Source organism: Muscardinus avellanarius, assembly GCF_963383645.1.
Source record: "Muscardinus avellanarius genome assembly, chromosome: 19".
NCBI classification, from domain to species: domain Eukaryota; kingdom Metazoa; phylum Chordata; class Mammalia; order Rodentia; family Gliridae; genus Muscardinus; species Muscardinus avellanarius.
The window spans coordinates 13,444,108-13,462,847 of record NC_137805.1 but is presented as its reverse complement, the minus strand read 5'-3'; the positions used below and the strand labels follow the sequence as shown (position 1 = coordinate 13,462,847).

General features: G+C 43.3%; 1 protein-coding gene across 1 annotated transcript; it reads right to left on the bottom strand.

Annotated features, from left to right (window-relative positions):
* Positions 1-220: 220 nt before the first annotated feature.
* On the bottom strand, positions 221-12,867 carry RNF24 (ring finger protein 24; the record flags this gene model as incomplete). The annotated part of the gene is made up of 5 exons (XM_080716616.1): positions 221-359; positions 1,641-1,720; positions 6,077-6,118; positions 8,852-8,894; positions 12,725-12,867. The coding sequence occupies 5 exons, from the start codon at positions 12,865-12,867 to the stop codon at positions 221-223; spliced, it is 447 nt and encodes a 148-aa protein (XP_080572742.1).
* Between the last annotated feature and the right edge of the window lie 5,873 nt (positions 12,868-18,740).

Below are 18,740 nucleotides of genomic sequence, written 5' to 3'. Positions count from 1 at the left end.
GGAATCAAACCTGCAGGCTCATCCAGTCCTCTTCTCTTGGCCAGGGGCTAGTGTCAGTGCTCTGCTCAAGACCCAGATGCCTGGGTCCCAGCCTGGCTGGCCCAAGAGTTCTTCGTGAGGCCAAGGAAGCGGCAGCTCGTGTCCCAGGTAGAGACGGCTTGTGTTCCTCCTGGCTCCACGCAGAGGTCGTCGCCAGCAACAGTCTGATCCTTGCAGTGAGCTATACAATGTTCTCGGCCCCAGGGAGGGGTCCTTGGGGGGGCCCATGGTCCTGCTTACTGTGCAGCTGGGCCAGCTGCAGAACTGGCATGTTGCACAGGGGACACACTTTCCGAACCTCCAGCCATTTAATAAGGCACCTGCAGAATGAGATGCCGCAGGGACGTCAGTCCTGCAGTCACAGCAAACCAACCCACCTTGCTGCTGCCCAGAGCCGATGCGAGGAGTCTGCTGTGTGCGCAGGAGCCCTGCGGGTGGAGAGGCGGCCGCCTCTGGGAAACCAGAGTCTCCTGTCTTCTACAAGGTGATACTCAGAAGTCAGCCGGCAGGTTATACCCTCAGGTGCCCACAATGTGTGTGCGTGCGTGCGTGCGTGTGTGTGTTAATATGGGGGAAACCAGGGGTCTTCTACCTCTAGGCTATACAGGCTATACTCTCAGCTCTATTTTATATTTTATTTTTTATTTGGAAACAAGGTCTTGCTAAGTTGCTGAGGCTGACTTCAAATCTGCGATCCTCCTGTCTCAGCCCCAAATTCTGGGATTATAGGCATGTGCCAGCACACCAGCTAGCTTCTGTGTGTGGCACTGGGGACTGAGCTCAGGGGCATTCCCTCCACTTCCAGCTCCACTTTATTTTGAAATAGGGTCTTGCTAAGTTGCTGAGGCTGGTAAGCTGCTGAACCCGAGATCTTCCTGTGTCGGCCTCCCAGTATTCCAGAGGCTTACACAGGAGGATAGCAAGTTTGAGGACAGCCTCAGCAAGCAGTGAGATTCTTCTCAATCTGGTGAGACCGTGTTTCAAAATAAAAATAAAGGGCTGGGAGTGCAGCTAGGAGGCAGAACACCCCTGGGTTCCATCCCTGGCACACGTGCGCACACGTGCGCGCGCGCGCGCGCACACACACACACACACACACACACACACACAACAACAAAGTATACTGAGGAGGGAAATAGGAAAAATAAAAATTTCTAATTCAAGTACAAAAGCACATAAAACTGTGAGAGAAGGGGGATATTAATATGCCTGCAGGAAGGGGAGGAAGTGGCTCCGGCTACCACTTACATCTAGACTATTTATTTTGATTTTAAATAGCTATGGTTTTGATTAAAATACATTTCTAGGAGATGGAAACTGTCATTGGAAAGTTCCGGCTAAATAGCTGTTTGGAGCCTGGGCTCTAAAGAGGCGCAGGCCCGGCTGGCCCTCTGCCCGGGGCCTGCGTGGCGTCACGTTCACCTCCCTCACCCCTTCCAACGTCACGTACGCACAAGCCCTACACCGCAGGTGCCGTCAGCTCTGTTGTGGGCCAACTGTGAGGCCACCAAGCTTATCTGGTATTGCTCCAGAGTCCACACCAAGTTGGCTGCTGTGCTTCAAAGTCAGGTTGCATTAGATAATTCCACACCAATACTCACTTTCTGTGGAAGGCATGCTTACAGGGACAGATCCCCAACTCGTCTCGCGGCCTGAAGTCTTCTAGACATACTGCACAGAGCTGAAAGACAAAGTCACAAATGAGGCCTACTGTGCTAGGCACCCGGCCAGGCCACAACAGAACATGGGCTCCCGAGGCCCAGCCGCTTGAAGGGACTCGAGTGTCCCACAGCCGGGCGTGGTGGCACACACTTGTAATCCTAGGACTTGGAGGCGGAGACAGGAGGAACGCAGGTTCTGGCCAGCCTCAGCTACTTAAGCCTTCTGTAACTTAGTGAGACCTTGTTTCCAATATGATGTATGAATATAATGCACCAATAAAAAATTAAAAAAAAAACAGAGCCGGGCGTGGTGGTGCACATTTGCAGTCCCAGCATTTGGGAGGCTGAGACCGGAGGATCGTGGTTCGCGGACAGCCTCAGCTACTTAGTGAGGCCCTTTCAACTCAGTGAGACCCAGTTTCAAAATAAAGAATGAAAAATAGGGCAGGGGGTGTAGCTCGGAGGTAGAATGCCCCCTGGGATCCAGCCTCAGTACTGAAAAAAAAAAAAGGAAAGAAAAGAATCACAACAGGGCTGGGGATGTAGCTCAGAAGGAAGATGCCCCTGGGATCTGTCCCTTCACAGTCTGTTCCTCCGTCAGTAAAAGGAGGACCGCCATCCAATCAGGCTGGGAGGAAACAGGAAGAAAGTCTCTCAACGCCAGTTGCCTGTTCATGTTTAAAATCTGCGACTAAAGCATTGTTTCCAGCCTCTTTGTTTTCTAGAGGCGAAGATTACAGACTAGCACTTTCGGCCTCTGGGTATCTTTCTGGGCCTCACTTTCCCAAATGTAAGGCGGGGTGATGCTTCCTTCCCGAGACTGTGTCTAGAGGCCCCACGGCCTCCTAGAGTTCACTTCGGCCCAGCCCTTGGCCGCGGTTAGAACGGCCTCTGCGGTGCAACACAGACCTACCGGACTACAAACTGGACACACTGTAGTTTTTATTCACTTGTTTTTTAGGACCCAAAATTAGATTTGTAGCCTTTTTCAAATGCTTGAAAATTACAGGTAATCAAACACACACAAGGCCTCAGGTCAGACTTCCTGGAAGTTCCCTGAGGGCCAAAGTCATATTACAACTTCCCTTTGAGATAATATTTTACAAGTGAGCGTTTCCAGTATTTCAATGATGGACTGGTTTTCGAGCATGACTTTCCATCACACTTTTAAAACCGTAACTCACATGCCATAGTATTTACTCCGCTAAGTGAGCACACAATGCAGACACGCCACACTTGGCGTGTCCATTCATCTGCGGATGCCAGTGGAGCTGTTCTTACCTCTTGACTGCTGTGAATTAATGCTGTTGGAAACACTGGTGTACAAGTATCTGCGTCTCAGTTTTCAATTCTTTTGGGTATATAGGAAGAAGTGAAATTGCTGCATCATATGGTAACTCTGTGTTTAACTTTTTTTTTTTCTTATGGTACTAGGGATTAAACTCAGGGGCATTCTAACTCTGAGTTACATTCCAGGGCCTTTTTATTTTTAGTTTTTAGAAACAAGGTCTTGGTAAATTGTTGAGGCTGGCCTCAAATCAGTGATCCCCCTGTCTCAGCCTCCCAAGTACTTGTATTATAGATGTGCACCTCTGTACCTGGCTAAACTTCTTTTCTTTATAAATTATTCTGCCTCATATATTGTGTTATAGCAACAGAAAACAGACTAAAACAACTTACCAGAAACATTTTTGGAAAAGAGTAAGTTGGAAGAATCACACTAATTATAAAGCTACAGTAACCAAGCCAGTGTCATACGGATGAAAGAATAGTACATAAGTCAAGGACACAGAATAGAGAACAGGACAGAAACAGAAATGTGAAAATACAGCTGTGTAGGTTTTGGGGTACTGGGGACTGAACCTAGAGGCATTCTACCTCCAAGCTACGTCCCTAGCCCAATTTTCTTTCTTTATCTGGAAACAGGGTCTCACTAGGTTTCTGAGAGCCTTGCTACATTGCTGAGGCTGGCTTTGAACGTGCGATCCTCCTGTCTCAGCCTCCCAAGTACTGGGATTACACACATATGCCATCACCCCTCTCTTTCAACTTGTTAATGTATATAAAAAAATTTTTTTTGTGGTACTTCAATTTAACTTGGGGCATTTTATCTCCAAGCTACACCCCAGTCCAATTTTATTTCTGAAATGGTCTCACTAGGGTGATGAGAATCTACTTGCTGAGGCTGTCCTCAAACCTGTGATCCTCCTGCCTCAGCCTCTTGAGTACTAGGATTACAGGTGTGTGCCACCACGCCCGATCCAATGTATATCAATTTCAAATTTCCATTTATAGCTGGGTATGGTAGTGCATGCTTATAGTCCCAGTACTTGGGAAGCTGAGACAGGAGGATTACAGGTTCCTGCCCAGCCTCTGCTACTTAGTGAGGTCCTCTGCAACTTAGTGACATCTTGTTTCAAAATAAAGAATAAAAAATAAGGTTGGGGCTGAAGCTCAGAAGTAGAATGCCCCTGGGTTCAATCCCTACTACTGCCAAAAAATAGAAAAATAAAGAAAACTTTCATTTATGGTTATGAAGAAACTTCAATTAGAAAACAGACAACCTAGTTGGGTGTGGTGGTGCATGCTTGTAATCCCAGTACTTGGGAGGCTGAGAAAAGAGGATCGCAGGTTCAAGGCCACCCTCAGCTAACTTAGCGAGGCCCTCTGCAACTCAGTGAGACCCTGTTTTCAAAAAAGAATAAAAAATGGAACTGGGGGTGTATCTTGGAGGTAGAATGCCCCTGGGTTTAACCCCTAGCACCACAAAAAAAAAAAAAAGAAGAAAGAAAAAAGGAACAGAAACAGACTACTTTCTGTTACTTTATATTAAATTTAGCCATGTGATAAAATCTTTGGAAAAAGTTGAAAATCAAAGAGTAATTGATGCTTAAGGTTTTTTTGTTTTTGCTTTTGTGGTGTTGGGGATTGAACCCAGGGTGGTCTATCTCCAAGCTACGCTCCCAGCCCTTCTTAATTTTTGTTTTGAAACGGGGTCTTACTAGGTGGTTGACAGTCTTGCTCTCTGCTGAGGCTGTTCTCAAACCTCTGATCCTCTTGTCGGCCTCCCGAGTACCGGGATGCCGCCACGCCCGACCTACGCTTATGTTTAATTCAAGGTTAGAAAAGGACTGTTCAACAGGAGCATACTGACTCTTTGATAAAAAACAATCCGTAGACTATTACACATGGGGCTGGGAGTGCAGCCCAGTGGTGGGGTGCGTGCCTTAGCTTGCGTGCACAGGCCCTGGGTTCCACCCTCAGTGCGGCCACACACACAAAGAAAAAGTAGAAGGACAAAAGGAGCAAACATGACTTCAAAGTGCTTAACAAGAGTATAAGTGATTATTATTTAAATAATTTACAAGGTGATCTTCCTCTTTAAGACTGATGATGTTGCTTCACATCATATTTATACAGTTGTTGTATGTATGTATGTATGTATGTATGTATGTATGTATGTATTTTGCGGGGCTGGGGATGGAACCCAGGGGCATTTGACCCCTGAGCTACACCCCTGCCCTATTTTTTATTCTTTATTTTTGAAGCAGGCTCTCACTGAGTCACAGAGGCCTCACTAAGTAGCTGAGGCTGTCCGCGAACCGCGATCCTTCGGTCTCAGCCTCCTGAGTGCTGGGATCACAAGTGTGCGCCACCACGCCCGGCTAGTTGTTGTTTTATATAGCTATTAATAGGTATTAAAATGTACAGCTTTCCAAGTCCTTGCCTTGAAAACCAATTCAAAAATTCAGAAAGGCAGAAAGAGAAAAATAAAATTTCTGAATATCTATAGTCAGAGGCAACACAGGAAATAATGTTAAAAAGTTCTTATAGATGATGTTTTAAAGTCTAGAACAGGAAACACACTCCAGTTTGTACTTATGTTAGTAACAGGGAGCACCTATGAACCAGCTCTGCAGCATAAGCACTAGACAATTCCCAGGACACCTAGCTCCGGCGAGGCGCCGTTCCCCCACTCCTTCCGCTGTCTTACCTCCAGCAATTCCTGTCCCCAGGAAATAATTGCTGCCTTTTTTTTTTTACACTGGTAGGGAGAAAATGCTGAGAACATTTTCAAGGATGAAATTAGTGTAAATTCATCTTCAGCAGAAAAACTAATTTCTATCTATTTTCTTTTACTATCGCACGGACAGCAAGGACACCCCTATTGCTATGAAATCTTACATTAGCACCATTCCTGTTAAAAACATGACCTTAAAAAAGTTTTTAATGCGACTTCTCCCTCAAATAGTCTATTAAGCTCATGGAAATATGCATAAATTTTCCAGGTTCTGTAAATAAAGGTACTTAAGCATACCATAATACCACTTCTATTAGAAACTGTTCCAAGATTAAGATACTAATAAGCAACTTACCTCATGTAAATTCAGCTCCTTTACTTTCTCTTTTAATATAACCTGTAAGGCAAAAAAAAAAAAAAGGTTCTCATTCCCATTTAGTTTTGTAACTTAAAAACATTTTCATTATACTTATATTTTTCATACATAATACATACATATATTATTTCCCTCATGTTTAATATTTGAGATAATTTTTTTACACTTTGACACAACATGTAGCAACATTCTTTTAACTTAAGCAATGGTGCAATATTCAGAAAAATAGTTTTTAAATCTCTTTAGAAGTAGATTAAATCTTGGGAAAAGATAGGTGATATTAACACACACCCATCTGGACTAAGTGGTAATACAGACGGAGATCACTGCCTCAGGGTTCAGTGAAACACGCTGCCGAGACTGATGAGTAATTGATATGGTGGCACATACCTGTAATCCCAGGACTTGTGAGGCAAAGCAAGAGGATCACAGGTTCAAGGTCAGCCCCAGCAATTTAGCAAAATCTTGTTTCAAAATAAAAAAGGCTGGGCTTGGAAGTAGAATGCCCCTAGGTTCAACCCCCACTACACACACACACACACACACACACACACACACACACACACACACCTTAATTTTGGAAGTTTGTTAAGCAAACTTTAGCTCTATCTTGAATTATGCTGATGAGCTAAACGTTCGTCCAGACGTGCCCTCAACCTGATGCTGCGGTGACCAGACATCAGTTAAAGTAGATGCCAAGTGCCGGGCGTGGTGGGCACGCTTGTCATCCCCGCGCTTGGGAGGCGGAGACAGGAGGATCGCGCAGGTTCGAAGCCAGCCTTGCTGGCTTAAGAGACCCTGTTCCCAAATTAAAAAAAAAAAAAGAAGATGCCAAATGAACGGGTTTTTCCATCCTAAAGTTGAAGAATAGGCAAGTAAAATTTGGGAGAAAAAAATCTCTAAATTTGGGGTATTGTACTTTTTTTTTTTTTTTTTTGTACTGGGAATTGAAACCAGGGGCATTCATTCTAGCTTTGAGCTACGTTCTCAGCCCTTTTTATTTTGAGACAGGGTCACTAAATTGCTGAGGCTGGTCTCAAATTTTTTATTCTGCCAGGCATGGTAGCACACGCTTGTAATCCCGGCGCTTGCGAGGCTGAGACAGGAGGATCCCACAGGTTCAAAGCCAGTCTCAGCTACTTAGTGAGGCTTTAGGCAACGTAATGAAACCCTGTTTCCAAATAAAATATAAAATAGGTCTGGGATTATAGTCTGGAGGTAGAAAGCCTCTGGGTTCCACCCCCAGTACCACACACACACACACACAAATTGATTTTACTGTCTTAGTCTCCCAAGTACTGGGATTATAGGCATGCTCTACCATGCCCAGCTTGCGCGCGTGCTCTCTCTCCCTCTCCCTCTCCCCCTCCCCCTCCCCCTCCCCCCCCCTCTCTCTCTCTGCAGGGCTGGGGATGGAACCCAGTACCTTGCATATGCTAGGCAAGTGCTCTCCCACTGAACGATATCCCCAGCCTATTAAAAATTTTTATTTTGAGACAGAGTCTCAAATAAGTTGCTCAGGTGGGCCTTGAACTTGCCATCCTCCTGCCTCAGTGGCTGGCATTACAGGTGTGCTCCAAGATGTCTGGTCTCCTATTGTGTGTGTGAGTGCATGTGAGTGCATGTCTGCATACACATATACACAGATATGCTTATATCTGTTTATGTGCATGGTGTGAGTGTGGTACTGGGGGTATAACCACTGAGCCCTTTTTATAGGTATTTTTTGGTATTGGGGATTGAACCCAAGGTATTCTACCTCTGAGCTACAACCCCAGACCTATTTTATATTTTGAGACAGGGTCTTGCTAACTTGCTGAGGCTGGTATTAAACTTGAAGTCCTGTCTCAGCCTCTCAGACACTGGGATCACAGGAGTGTGCCACCATGTCTGGCTTCCTCTTCAGTATAATTAATTTTTTGATACTGAGGATTGAACCCAAGGGCATTCTACCTCTGAATTACACCTCTAGCCCTATTTTTATTTTCTATTTTGAAAGAGGGTCTAGCTAAGTTGCTGAGATAAGTACTGGTATTACAGTCATGCACCTCCACACCCAGCCCTATTCGCTAAGTATTTTTTTGTTTGTTTGTTTGGTGGTACTGGGGATGGAACCCTTCTACCTCCGGGCTACACTCCCAGACCTATTTTTTTATATTTTTTATTTGGAAACAGGGTCTCTTAAGCCAGCGAGGCTGGCTTTGAAACTGCGCGATCTTCCTGTCTCCACCTCCCAAGCGCGGGGATTACAAGTGTGCGCCACCACGCTCGGCTCGCTTTGTATTTTAAAGACCAAATTTACCATCTGTCTGATTACCAATGAGTTCTGCTAGTCAATTTCACTCACTACAGGATCACCAAGGCCATTTCTTCCCAGTTAGGCTATGTTACAAACAAAAGACCCAAGCAGGCTGAAGCTGCCTCCTTCCTGCTACAGAAGAAAACAGAAAAGGCTAGAGAAGGTTAACAGCTATGATCCCAGCTCGCAGCTGCCGAGTGCACGCCCCGGGGCCGGCACTGAGTATAAAGGGAGGAGACAGACCATGTGCCACAGCCGGCCATCTCCGAGGAACTGCTGTGTTTTTAGGCGAAGGAGGAACACTCTCCTTTAATGGAAGCTCTGAATGCTATTAAGCTAACCTTGATGTTAGGGTGCATATGAGGGAATCCAGTCCCACTTAAAATACAAATGAAAATCTCAGTTCTCAGTTTTTGGGAAAAACTATCAAAACCAATCTGAATGAAACTTCTTACCTGTTTATAGGCATAAAATTCTTTGTGTGCTTGATGTCTTAGCCTAAAAGACAGACATGAACAATGTAATATTAAGATTTCCAACAACTTGAAAACATTTTGATTTCTGGTATTTATATACTTTATGGTTTAATTTCCAGAATCTTTATCCTGGAATACACCTAAATGACATCTCTTACCACGTTATGAGAAAGTACCCACAGAACCAATGTCAGTTCTAGTTACATCTCATTAAAGCAAAATCTCTGTACAACGAATATTTTAATGAAGATGTTTCAATTCTTTTTATATTGATGAAACTCTTTGTTTCAGTAAGATTTATATCATTCCTATCATGATAAGGGCATGCTAATCATTCCTATCAAGAAAGAGTACATTTCCAGTATCCCAGAAGCCCCTGGATTGACCTCTTCTGAGCAAAACCCACTCTCCAGTCCCCCCATCCTGGCTTCTGTTACTGTGCGTTATACCTGACTGAACCTTTATGTAAATGGATCATTCTGTATTTGTGTTTGGCTTTGTTTAGTCTGCAATCCTTTGTGAAATTGGTCCATATTGTAGTAATTTTTTTCTTTTGACTGGTATAGTATTCCATTGTATAAACATAATTTATACATTCTATTGTGGAATAAAGCTGCTACATACATTCTTTTCCATATCTTTTGGTGGACATACAGATTTAGTTCTGTTGAGGACATAACTAGAGGTAGAACTGCTGGTCCCCGTGGTCATACCAATCTCCTCTCCCATGGGTAGTTCCTGAAGTTCTACTTCCCTATCTTTGCAGGTGCTTAGCAGATTCAGTAAAAAAAAAAAAAAAAAAAAAAAATTATTTTTCTTTTGTACTGGGGATTGAACCTAGGGGCATTCTACTTCTGAGCTGTACTCCCAGCTCTATTTTTTATTCTTTATTTTGAAACAGAGTCTCACTAAGTTGTGTAGGACCTCACTATGTAGCTGAGGCTGGCCAAAAACCTGCAATCCTCTTGTCTCAGCCTCCCAAGCATTGAGATTAGAAGCCTGTGCCACCATGCCTAGCTTAAACTTTTTTTTAAAAAAAATTTAAATGTGGAGCTGGGCGTGGTGGCACACACTTGTAATCCCAGTGCTTGGAAGGCTGAGACAGAAGGATCACACAGATTTGAAGCCAGATTCAGCTACTTAGTGAGGCTCCCAGCAATTTAGTAGTGAGACCCTGTTTCCAAATAAAATAAAAAATAGGTCTGGGAGTATACCCTGGAGGTAGAAAAGCCCCTGGGTTCTACCCCTAGACCACACACACAAAAAAAATTTAAATGTGGTCCAATTTATCAATGCTCTCAAATTCTCTTTGTGTCATTAAAGAGATCAATTGAAGCCTGGCGTGGTGGTGCATGCTTGTAATCCCAGCATTTGAGAGGCTGAGACCGAAGGATCACGGTTCACAGCCAACTTCAGCTACTTAGTGAGGCCCTCTACAACTTAGTGAGACCTTGTTTCAAATTAAAGAATAAAAAAAAGGGCAGGGGGTGTTGCTCGGAGGTCGAATGCCCATGGGTTCCATCCCCAGACCCGCAAAAAAAAAGAAATCAATTGTCTTGAAGAATATTATCATCATAGCAATATTTAGTAGCCCAATCCATGAACATTGTATGTCTTTCCATTTATGTGATTTTATTTTATTTATTTATATTTTTTTGGTGGTACTGGGGTTCCTGGAAGCCCTTCTACCTCCGGGCTACACTCCCAGACCTATTTTATTTTTGGAAACAGGGTCTCTTTCGCCAGCACGGCTGGCTTCGAACCTGCGCGTTCCTCCTGTCTCTGCCTCCTACGCGTGGGGATTACAAACGTGCGCCACCACGCCTGGCGATTTATGTGATTTTAATTCCAGCCATGATTTTTAGTTTTCAGTGTACAAGACTTTTACCTCCTTGGTTAACTTTAAGAATTTTATTCTTTGGATAACACTGTAAATGGAATTGTCACTTCTATTTTTTATTGATGATATATTTCACCTATATGCTTACTGGGTTTTGTCTGCTTCTTCTTTTTTTTTTTTTTTTTTGATACTGGGGGTGAAACGCAGGAACATTCTACCAATGAGCTACACCGCTGGCCCTATTTTTTATTCTTTATTTTGAAACAAGGTCCCACTAAATTGTGGAGGGCCTAAGTAGCTGAGGCTGGCCATGAACCTACAAACCTTCTGTCTCAGCCTCCCAACTACTGGGATTACAATGGTGTGTCACCATGCCCAGCTCTTTCTTCTGCTTTTTTTTTTGGCGGGGGTGGGGGGGAAGTACTAGGGATTAAACCTAAGGGCTTTATACCTCTGATCTACACCCCTGGCTCCATTCTTTTAAAATTTTGAAACAAGGTCTCACTAAATTGTGGAGCGCCTAAGTAGCTGAGGCTGGTCATGAACCTGTGATCCTCCTGTCGCAGCCTCCCTAGTACTGGGATTACAAATGTGTGCCATTATGCCTGGCTTCCCAGTCTCTTTTACTCTAAAAAGCTCTTTGAAGAATATCATATAAAGCTTTTTATAGTTTCAGTTTTGGCTCTGAAAATTAGAACCTATTAAAAAAACTTAAAAAAATGAAAATTCTGCCAGGCGTGGTGGCTCACGCTTTCAATCCCAGCATTCAGGAGGCAGAGACAGGAGGATCGCAGTTCTTGGTCAGCCTCAATTACTTAGTGAGGCCCTTTGCAACTCAGTGAGACACAGTTTCAAAATAAAGAATATTAAGGCTGGAGATGTAGCTCAGAAATAGAATGCCCCTGGGTTCAATCCCTAGTAACACACACACACACACACACACACACACACACACACACACACACACGGCAGGGGGTTTCGCTTGGTGGTAGAAGAGCCCTGGGCTCAATCCCCAGTATCCAAAACAAAGACAAGAATCTTGTCTTGAATCTTCTTTCCATTTTCTTTCTTTCTTTCTTTTTTGTGGTACTGGGACTGGAGCCCCAGTATTCTGGGGCATTCTACTTTTGAGCTACTCCCCGTCCTTTTTTATTTATTTTTAGTGGTACTACGGATTGGCCCCAGGGGTACTCTACCTCTGAGCTACGCCCACTGCCTTATTTTATTTTTATTTTGAAGCAGGGTAGCATTAGGTTGGTAAGAGTCTGTTGCAGCTTCCCAAGTACTGGGATTACAAGTATGTGCCACGTTTGGTTCTGTTTTTATTTTTTATCTTGAAACAGGGTCTCATTAGGTTACTGAGGGTCTCCTTAACTTGCTGAGGCTGGCCTTAAACCTGCAATCCTCCTGTCTCAGTCTCCCAAGTACTGGCATTACAAGCATGCCAGCCTTGAACTCTAAAGACTTTAGCTAACAATGACATAATATCCTCTCGTAAGGCAATTTTTTGTGTGTGGTACTTGGGATGGAACCCAGGGGCATTCTACCTCCAAGCTAGAGCACCATCCCTATTTTATTATTTTATTTTGAAACAAGATCTCAGTAAGTTCTAGAGGCTGGCTCTGAATCTGTGGTCCTCCAGTCTGAGCCTCCCAAGTACAGGGATTACAGGTGTGCGCCACCACAGCCAGCTAAAAAAGCAATTTTGAAATTCTTGTCAAAGTAGATCTTATGCGGACAGACAACTGACATAAACCTATCTGGATCAGGTGCCAAGATGGTAGAAAAATTAATGAAAACAATTTTTTTCCTACAGAGTAAAACACCTCATCAGCAAATACGATTGAAGACTACATAAAGATGTACTACTGATTACCAACTCACAGAATGTTAAAATGTTAAGTTGCATTAACTTTTAGAAAAGGTGCCAATTATCACACTAAATTTTAAAATACTTTTAAATCTGAGAGCAGTAACTTGGACATATTCTGAAGTAACATGAGGGTAATTACCTAATCAAGTAGCAACAGAAGAGTAGACTAAGGATGAAGACAAATATGGCGGTGCCGAAAACCACAATATATATGTTGAGAGGCAGATTCTGGAATCCAATATTAGGCATCCTGAAGTTGTAATGTGGGAAATCCGAGCTCATGGATGAACTGTGGGAGGAGAAAGGAATGGAAAAGAGTAAGGGACAAAGACCAAGAGCCAAAGAGTGTGACACATGTACAGAGGAACGAGTGCTCCGACGCTTGACTCAACGTGAAACAAGAACGACAGGCATTCATTCATTCACACCAAATATTTACTAAGTGCTTACTTACCTGGCTTTTTGTGTAGACTAGAGATCCTACACAAAAAGCTTCACAAGTTGTACTCATTCTTTAAAAGGCATTTCCTAAACTGGGTGTGGTGTTGCAAGCCTGTAATCCCAATATTTGGGAGGCTGGGACAAGAGGATTACAAATTTAAGGGTAGTGTCAGCAGAAATGAAAGTATCATCAACCTAGAGAGACCGTTTCAAAATAAAAATAAAATAGGACAAGGGGTATAGCTCAAAAGTAGAATGCCCCTGGGCTCAAGCTCCAGTACAAAAAAAAAAAAAAAAAAAAAAAAAAAAGCGTTCAACCTTAAGGAAGTACAAAAAAGGCTTAAGATTTTTCAAACGTTTACACTTTTTTTTTTTTTTTTTTCGGTACTGGGGATGGAACCCAGGGGCATTCTACCTCCAAGGCACACCCCCAGCCCTATGTTTTATTCTTTATTTTGAAACAGAGTCTGAGTTGCAAAGGGCCTCACTAACTAGCTGAGGCTGCTCATGAACTGCCATTCTCTGCTCTCTGCCTCCTGATTACAAGCGTCTGCCACCACACCTGGCAAAGTTTTAACTTTTAATTTAACAACCCTTAGAAGCTCAATGTGGTGGCCCATGCTTGTAATCCCAGCATTTGGGAGGCAGAAACAGGAGAATCGTAGTTCGCGGACAGCCTCAGCTACTTAGTGAAGCCCTTTGCAACTCAGTGAGACCCGGTTTCAAAATAAAGAATAAAAAATAGGGCTGGAGGTGTAGCTCGGAGGTAGAATGCCCCTAGGTTTCACTCCCAGTACTGTAAAACAAAACAAAACAAAACAACAACAAAAATACACCTTAGAGTAGCAGCATTGATAGTAAATAAATAAATAAATAACTTGGAAAGCCAGGTGTGGTGGCACATGCTTGTTACAAATCCCAGTACTTGGGAGGCTGAGGCAGGAGGATCACAGGTTTGAAGCCACCCTCAGCAACAAGTGTGTGCACATAAATATATTAACAGAAAAATCTGAAAGCTACCATATCAAAATGTCAACAGTAGACTCAGGGCTTAATAGTCATTTTCCTTTTAACTACTAAGTCAGGCTCTGTTCTACTAATTTTACTGCATTCTTTTCTTGGGCGTGGCGGTGCACACTTTGTAATCCCCTTACTTGGGAGACTTAGACAGGAAGACCCAAGTTCAAAGACAGCTTCAGCAACTCAGGCCCTCTGCAACTGAGACTGTTTCAAAATAAAAAAAGAGCCGGGTGGGCGGTAGAGACCCAAGGATATTGGTTTGTGGGCAGCTTTAGCTACTTAGTGAGGCCCTTCGCGACTCAGTGAGACCCCGTTTCAAAAATAAAAAGACAGCCGGGTGTAGTGGTGCATGCTTGTAAGCCTAGCATTTGAGAGGCTAAAATAAGGAGGACTGTGGTTCAAGGATAGCCTCAGCTACTTAGTGAGGCCCTTTGCAACTCGGTGAGATCCTGTTTCAAAATAAAGAATAAAAAATGGGGTTGGGGGTATAGCTTGGAGGTAGAATGCCCCTGGGTTCCATCCCCAGTACTGCAAAATAAATAAATAAGTAAATAAATAAATAAATAAAAAAAATAGGACTGAGGGTATAGCTTGTACTTTTCCCAGAAACCCCCCCCCCCAAAAAAAAGGGCTACATCAAGCTTCTATGCTAAGTAGTATAATTTCTTCCTATTTTATTTATGGTTTTTTTTTTTTTTTTTTTTTTTGGTGGTACTGGGGTTCCTGGAAGCCCTTCTACCTCCGGGCTACACTCCCATACCTATTTTTACATTTTTTTTACTTGGAAACAGGGTCTCCTAAACCAGCACCCACGGCTGGCTTCGAACCTGCGCGATCCTCCTGTCTCTGCCTCCCAAGCGCGGGGATTACAAGCGTGCGCCACCACGCCCGGCTTATTTATGTATTTTTGCAGAACTAGGGGTTGAGCTCAGGGGCATTCTATCTCCAAGCTACGCCGCCAGCCCTATATTTTTACTCTTTATTTTGAAACAGGGTCTAAGTTGCAGAGGGCCTCACTAAGTAGCTGAAGCTAGCCATGAACCTGTGATCCTCCTGTCTCAGAGGTTTTCCAAGTAGTAGGATTACAAGTGTGCACCACAACGCCCAGCTTTTCTTCCCATTTTATAGATGAGAACACTGAAGCCACGACTGAAATCAACTATGTCTGCGCGGCTGATGCTGACTACGCACGGGAGCTGGGGCTCCCCACTCCAGGGACGGCGTTCCCAGTCTATATGCCCAACTCTTGTCCTTATTTTACGCTTTTTATGCCTTTGTGGTACCAGAGGTAGAACCCCGGGGCCTTCTACCCCCCCAGCTATACCCTCAGCCCTATTTTATTTTTTATTTGGAAACAGAGTCTCGCTAAGTTGCTTAGAGCCTACGTTGCCGAGGCTGGCTTCAAACCTGTGATCCTCCTGTCTCAGCCTCCCAAGTCCTGGGATTACAGGTGTGCACCACCATGCCTGGCTGTCTTGTTTTACTTTATACTGAGAGAAACAGCACATGTTGTTTAAACATTTAAAGATGTGCTTGTAATACGGATCACTACACAGACAACTCCCACAAGTGGAGTGAGAAAGTGACTCATCATACTTTTTCACTAGAACTTTCCTTGTTTCAATTCTTTAAAAAATAAAGACTCCTTCCAGGTTTGCTAATTAAGACCAAAACTGACAACTGAATTATAACTATGACTGCTACCAAGACAAACAAAACCTCACCAGGCAAACAAAGCAACCTTTATTTAAGCACGATCAATTAGTGTCCACATATCTTTAGTGTCCTTGTTGGTTCCCAGAAGAGCATTATATTTAAACTGTATATGACATCGAGATACTGACTGGCTACATCTGAAACCTGTCTTATTATTGCTTTAATTTCCAGCCTCTAGCCAGGTGCATGTGTTGTAATCCCAGTACTTGGGAGGCTAAAACAGGAGGACTGCAAATTCAAGACCAGCCTCATTAATTTAGCGAGATTCTCAGTAACCTAGTGAGACCATTTAAAAACAACAACAAAAATAGGGCCTGGCGTGGTGGGACACACTTGTAATCCCCGTGCTTGGGAGGCTGAGACAGGAGGATCGCACAGGTTTGAAGCCAGCCTCAGCTACTTAAGCAAGGCTCTTAGCAAGTTAGTAAGACCCTGTTTCCAAAAATATAAAATAGGTCTGGGAGTATAGCCCGGAGGTAGAATCCCTCTGGGTTCCATCCCCAGTACTGCGAAACAAAAACCAAACAAACAAAAACAAAAGTAATGTCCCTTCTAGAAAAATTTTGCTTGGTAAAATACTTCTTACGCTAGGAAATAGGAGATTAAATACCTGTGCTGGGCGGGCTAATACAGCGGAAACAGGTAAACAGAAAGTGGGAAAAGGGGTGGACTGAAGCTAGTAAACATGAATGCTTGTTCCCAGGATTTCACTAGCGAAATGGCAGCACTTGTCCCAACTACACCGCAATCTTTTCATCTTTCAGTGGGATAATGCATATCTTACTGACTTTAAAGGATTGCCAGGATGAGTAAGATAACAGAAATCAGAGAGTATGAAAACTCTAAGAGGTGGCATCTGCAGCTAGGTAGAGGCAAGAGATCACAAGTTCAAGGCCACACTGCAACTTAAACAAAATAAGAAGGGCCGGGGATGCAGCTCAGCAAGTTACGCTGAGGGCCCGTGATTTTATCCTGCTCGGTAGGCCTGGCTAATTCAAGTTCTTCCTGGCCCCTGCTGGCCCCGAGTTTGTGCCCCTGCCTTATGGTTTCTATCTCTGGTTTCCTGCACATTATAGAAACTTGGCAACTTGACACGTTTAATATGTGCATGGCTTTCCTCCTTAAATGTTTAATCCATCTTGAACTCATGGCATGGAAAAAAGACCTACAGTCATTTTTCCAAGTAAGTCATTTGTTCCAATATCAGCATTCATGAAACCCTTTTTCCACTATCTTAAATTTCTTCCTTTTTTTGCTCTACTTCTTCTACAAGCCTCAGTCTCTTGACTTTGGAGTCTGTTCCTTTTACCTGTCCATGATGTCCTGCATCCGTATCCAATGCTCTTTTTTCTTTTGGTACTGAGGATTGAACCCAGGGGCATTTTACCTACGAGCCACACCCCAGCCCAATTTTATTTTTATTTTGAAACAGAGACATGCTAGGTTGATGAGAATCTCGTTACTTACTGAGGCTGTCCTTGAATCTGTGGTCCTCCTGTCTCAGCCTCCCAAGTATTGGGATTATAGGCATGCACCATCAGGTCTGGCTCCAATGCTTTGTTTTAGTATAACTTTTAGCATACTATAATTCATGCATGATACAGTAATGTTCCATGGTAGGGAAATAATTTAATTGCCATTGTAACTGTATTAGGAGGTGAGACCTTTGAGGGGGATTAGGCCATGGGGGCTCTCCGCCATGAATGGATTAGTGCCATTACCACAGGAGCTGGCTCCTCATAAGAGGCTGCGTCCTGCCTGCCTCCCTTTGACTCGCACTCACCCTCTTCTTTGTACTACCACCACGTTAGGACCGCCAAGAATGCCCTTGTCTGATACTGCCCCCTTGATCTTGGACTTCCCAACCTCTAGAACTGTGAAGGAAAAAATTCTATTCATTTACAATACCTAGTCTCAGCCAGGTGTGGTGGCGCATGCTGGTAATCCCAGCATTTAGGAGGCTGAGACCCGAGGACTGCGGTTCATGGACAGCCTCAGCTATTTAGTGAGGCCCTCCATAACTTAGTGAGACCCAGTTTCAAAATAAGTAATAAATAGCCAGGCGTGGTGGCGCACACTTGTAATCCCCGTGCTTGGGAGGCGGAGACAGGAGGATCACGCAGGTTCCAAGCCAGAGACCTTGTTTCCAAATTTTTAAAAAAATTTTTATATATTTATATATAATAGGTCTGGGAGCGCAGCCCAGAGGTAGAAGGGTTTCCAGGAACCCCAGTACCACCAAATAAATAAATAAATAAATAATAAAAAAAAAAATAGGACGGGCTCTAGCTCGGAGGTTGAATGCCCCTGGGTTCCATCCCTAGACCTGCAAATAAAATAAATAAATAAATAAATAAATAAATAAATAAATAAATAAAACACCTAGTCTCAGACAGGAGTGATGGCACACACTTATAATCCAGTACTTGGCATACTGAGACAGTAGAATCACAGGTTCCAAGCCAGCTTTGGTAACTTAGCAAGACTCTCACAACCTAGTGAGACCCTGTTTCCAAAGAAGAAATAAAATAGGGCTGGGGGTGTAACTAGGAGGTAGAAAGCCTTTAGGTTCAATCCCTAGTACCAATAAATAAATAAAATACCTAATCTCTAGTATTGCTAGAACAAAATAGGCTAAAACTGGTCTTTCTATTCAGACACATGATTTATCTTTTCACTTATTCTAGCTTTTTATATTTTATATTCTCAATCGATTTTACAGCTCATTCAGACAGGTTTTGTACTTTAGTCAGAGTTATTACATATAAGAATGACATTCTTTTTTCTGTTATACTTTCTAAACTGCTTCTCCTGACATATAGGAAAGCTGTTTTTTTGCATTTATTTGAGCCTAAACTTGAGCAATTTTTAAGACAGGGGCAGCTGTCTGCCATAAAAAATAAATCTTAATAAAGTGTCCACAGGATACTCAGCCCTTATTTTTTTTATTCTTTATTTTGAAACAGGGTCTCACTGAG